Genomic DNA, 5,032 nt, shown 5'->3' on the forward strand with positions numbered 1-5,032 from the left:
TTAATTAATAAATATTATTATAATATATTAATGAGTTATTATTATCTTAATTGTAAAAACTAGGGAATTGTTTGAAAAAATATCAGTACATTAACAATATATTCAATTTGATAACTTTGAAATTTATAAGTCGTTGATAGTAATAAAAAAAAAATGTTGTTTAATTACAAGCATACCGATACCACAATTTATAAATTCAAAAGATTATAATATTTTGAAGCCACGTCGTCCATCGTTTAAAATAGCACTAAAAGTTATGAAGAATCAAAACCGGTTTAATGTACAAACAGTTGAATAAAAAAATATATTGAATAGAAATGGAGATACCTAAAATCTTTAACACTTATTATTGTTTATTAAATCACACTGAAAACGTTATCGGAATTTCAATGAAAAACCAATTCAAGAAAATATTATGCTTTTAAACACAATTTAAGTAACCTTATATATTCGTAAAAGGTCTCATTCCGTTATATAATCTACAATTTTAAATTTATTATAAAACAATTGAGAGAAAGAAATTCCTTATTTAAATGTATTAGGAAATTCGTCAAACAGAATTAATTTTTATTAATCAATTAAATAAAAAATATAAGCGATAATTGGTACATACCGTCTGGAAAATAATAAACAAATAATAATTAATAATTATATTATAGTTGTAATATATTTTAGTTATTATATTATAAAATACATTTTGTTTTACATAATAATATACGAGTATTCTAAAATATATTAGGTGCATTTAGCATTTTATTGGAATAAATATAATTTTGTAGGATTTGAATCAGAGAGAAATCTCAATGTATCAAATTCACTAGGTGATTTATCTTCAAAACTATAATTTTTTGTAAGTATTGCATTCATTTTTATAATTTTGTATTTTAAATTTTTTCCTGTAATCAAGATATTTTAAACCTAAAATTCTTTTCTGGTTTTTAAAAAATATTTAAATTATTGTTTTTGGCAAGAAAAAATTGAACACACACGTTTTTTAAATCCACTTATATTCTACAGTGTAATTATTAGTTAATTTAACCTTTGTATTCAAAATACATTTTATTCCAAGAAATTTAATTTTATGTCCATACTGTAACTGTGTTGAGAAATAGAGCTCAGTTTAAAAAATGTATTTATAATGTTAAATTTAACAGTGGTATTTCGGAATACCAATCACTCCTAACTATAAGTTTTCTTTGATTAACTATCTAGTCTCTTGATGTTTCAAACTTATTTTTTTATATATATATAATATATATCCACTTGCTTTTAACTCGTTGAAGTTCAAGGATTATATAGGCATTCAATGATCTCACTCATAGGGATTTTTATGGGTAGCCGTTATAAAATATTAATATAATTTCCCAAATTATCGATTCTTTTGTTTGTATTTAAATTGTTCGTAATTTATTCAAATCTAAAAAAAAATGTTTAAAAGATTTAACCATATTAGGCACTCTGGTATAGAATTCATCGATAAGTGTTATTGTACATAGTATAATATTATCTGATCTTCGGTATTTTATATATCGGCAAAAATATTTGAGGTCAGAGGTAAGAATTTTTTAAGACATTTTTTTTTTGTATTTTGCATGTAATAGCTTATATAAAAATATAAATCTATAAATTCTTTTCAATATCAAAGAGTATATAGTAGTGAGCTACTAGTTTTTAAGTAGTAGACAGAAGAGTTGATAAAATAATTATTCTGCTTGATGCGTCGATCTAACGATCCTCCCCCTTGTTAGTTATTATTTATGTTGTATTATTAGTTTTTATATAGGTACTATAAAGCCCTGACTGTTTTTGATAATTCATAATATATCAAACAAAAGCATGATAACTGTGTGGAGTTATCACTTTTGATTTACTGATAGCTCTTTTATAAATTGATCTCTATGGATATTTGTTAACTTGGTTAACACTGTAACAGTGATTTACAACACTAAACATATTAGTATAGAAAGTGAATTTTCAAAAAATGATTTTTTCAAGAGTTTGATTTCAAGCAAATGAACTTTGTTATGACAAATTTCAAATTCTACATACATAGAATTATGAAATTGTTTATTGTATTCAGTTAAACAACGATAATAACTTACCCGTATTTGCTAGAAAAAAAGTTATTATAATTATTATTTATAAGTTGTTATAAATAATTTATGGTGTATAATGATTTATAATAATTTCAACATGTTTAAAAAAAATCTAATTTTAGAATGAAGTGACTTATCAGTTATCACTTACGTTTGAACAAAAATGTAAAAATATTCTGAATAGAGACCACCGCGGCATACCAGTATATATATACAAGCTCGCACATTAAATTTGGCTGTAAATGGTCCCGTTTGGCAGAAAAAGCAAATGAGATCGCAAAAAGGTTGAACATAATGGACTTTGGTGGATCTAATGGTTGGCTTGATCGTTTTAGAAAAAGGCACGGTATTGTCTATCGTAAAATTTGTGGGGAAGCCGATGCTGTAGATGACAACAGTATTAAATCGTGGAAAGAGACAATTCTACCAAATTTGTTGAAAGATTATTCACCCGAGAATATATACAATGCTGATGAGTTTGGCTTGTTCTTTAAATTGATGCCAGATAAGTCACTTGTGATGAAAGACGAAACATGTCATGGTGGTAAGTTAAGTAAGGACCGGTTAACTGTTTTAACTTGCTCAAATTGGTCTGGAACTGACAAGCTAAAACTTTTGGTAATAGGTAAATCGAAATCCCCCCGATGTTTTTAAAATGTACACACTTTACCGTGTGATTATAAAGCTCAAAACCGTGCGTGGATGACTGGAAGTTTATTCATTGAATGGGTTCAACAGCTCAACTGCGAGTTTGTTAAACAGAAAAGAAACGTCCTTTTATTTGTCGATAATTGCCCTGTTCATCCGAAGAAATAACCCTTACAAATATCAAACTTGTGTTTTTCCCGCCAAGTGCTACGAGCAAGCTTCAGCCTCTTGATCAAGGTGTGATCAAAGTTTTAAAACAGAAATACCGTAAGAAATTAGTTCAACGGTATTTACTAGAAATGGAATCTGTGACCGATGAAGAAATCCCCAAAATCCCCAAAATCAATGTTTTAGATGCTATTCATTATGTTTCAATTGCGTGGGATGAGATAAAACCAGAAGTTATTAAAAACTGTTTCAACAAAGCCTATTTTGGTAACGTCTCACAAGAAGACCCTCACGTTTTGGACTCAGACGAATTTCGGGACTTTGAGGAGGTTTATCCAGGCTACACATCCATTGACGACCAATTGATAACGAACGAGGCACTAGAACTTGAAGAAATTATCAATCAGGCTACAGTAAACGATGAACCAGATGAGCCAAGTGATGATGAGGAAGAATACATTCCACCACTTCCGTCAATCGCTAGTACTGTACAATCAATATCTACATTGAGACAGGCACTTGCTGCAACTGATGGCTCCGAAAACATGCTTCTATATCTAGGTAGGGTGGAAAATTTCTTATTGAATAAATATAAAAATAATGTATTGAAACAACCAACCATTACCACTTTTTTTAATCCAAGAAAATAATACATAATTATAAAATATGTTCCTAATAATTTTATTGTGTGTATATTTGATGTTTTTTTATTATTAATTTTAAATACAACTTATGTTACTGTGTAATACATAACAAGTCACACTATGAACATTTTTCTAATTTATTCTATCTACATATTATCACATTTAAAACGCTTTTAATAGGCGGGTATCGCCTATAACGCTTTAAGAGCGTAATAGGCGGGATATCGCCTATAACGCTATCCCGCATATTGCGCGGTTTTACGATTTCCCCTTCGAGAGCGTCTTAACGAGGTTTTACTGTATATGTATGTATGTATAAAATATCTTTATATTTATCTTATATAAAGTATTTTTTAAGAATAGTAACTTTCATGTATTTTTATGTAAATTAAATATTAGTAGAAAAGATTTTCAACATTCGGGGAAGCTTCGAAGAAAATTAATAAGTTTTGGTTAAAAAAAATAATACGCACTTATTTTACCTGTAAACGATAACGCTTATTTTTAAAACTATGTACATTATATTTGCTATCAATAGATTAAAGTCTTATGCTTATACATATATAATGATTAAAGTAAGAATTTTATAGATATTGGGAAAAAAGTATTTCAGATTATTATAAAATGTTCAGATATTTTAGAATTGAATGATTAATTATCTAAAATACCTATTAAATACGCTGTTGTCAAATTAAATAAATCAATAACATTTAGCTACTACACTCCTGAAAATATCACAACGATGTATGGACAAGATAAATTATTATAACAACTTTTATTAGAACCAGATAGAATAATAATATTGTTATTGAACGGTTGGTATACTATCTATTAAATAGAATAACAAAAATTGTTTTCTACAAATAAGTTTCGTTAACAAAAGGTTAGGTTAGTAATTAAAAATATTAAAATAATAAAATATCAGAGTAAATATAAATTAACATACCAATTCTCTCTATAAAAAAAATACAATATAATGTTTTGATGTTATTAATTATACAATTATATATTATAATATGTAGTTTGCAATGGATTTAATGTGAAATATCTTTGGATTTCCCCGTGGCTAAAGAAAATTATTACATTTTTATGAGTGGATATTCACGTAAAACAACGTATTTCTGTTTTTGAGTTATCTTAGAGTAAAATTCCCATTACAATAATAATTATTTTGAATAATATTTCGAAGATTATAACTTATCACTTTGTCTAAATATTTTCTAGAAAATTATTTAATATATTTAATTTTACAATTTTAGATTCTGAGCAGAGAGATGAATGTATTGATTTTACAAAGATGAATATATTTTTAAGCATTTAATACAAGGTTCCTCGTAAGTTGTTCAATAGATAAGATAGATGTTCAGATAAAAAAATAACAATATTTTATTGTCACGATATTTTTTTGTAAGCGTTTAAATTTAGAACTTTAACAAATATATGTAATTGAATTCAAATTTAAGCGTCCATCACAGT

The 5,032-nt window shown here is 26.6% G+C and overlaps 1 protein-coding gene across 1 annotated transcript; it reads left to right on the forward strand.

Moving 5' to 3' along the window:
- The first annotated feature begins 2,390 nt into the window (after positions 1 to 2,390).
- LOC132930038 (tigger transposable element-derived protein 4-like) lies at positions 2,391 to 3,562 on the forward strand. Its single transcript, XM_060995694.1, has 3 exons — positions 2,391 to 2,721; positions 2,782 to 2,845; positions 2,950 to 3,562. The coding sequence occupies exons 1-3, from the start codon at positions 2,391 to 2,393 to the stop codon at positions 3,560 to 3,562; spliced, it is 1,008 nt and encodes a 335-aa protein (XP_060851677.1).
- The last annotated feature ends 1,470 nt before the right edge of the window (positions 3,563 to 5,032 follow it).

Source organism: Rhopalosiphum padi, chromosome 4, assembly GCF_020882245.1.
Source record: "Rhopalosiphum padi isolate XX-2018 chromosome 4, ASM2088224v1, whole genome shotgun sequence".
Classification (NCBI taxonomy): Eukaryota; Metazoa; Arthropoda; class Insecta; order Hemiptera; family Aphididae; genus Rhopalosiphum; species Rhopalosiphum padi.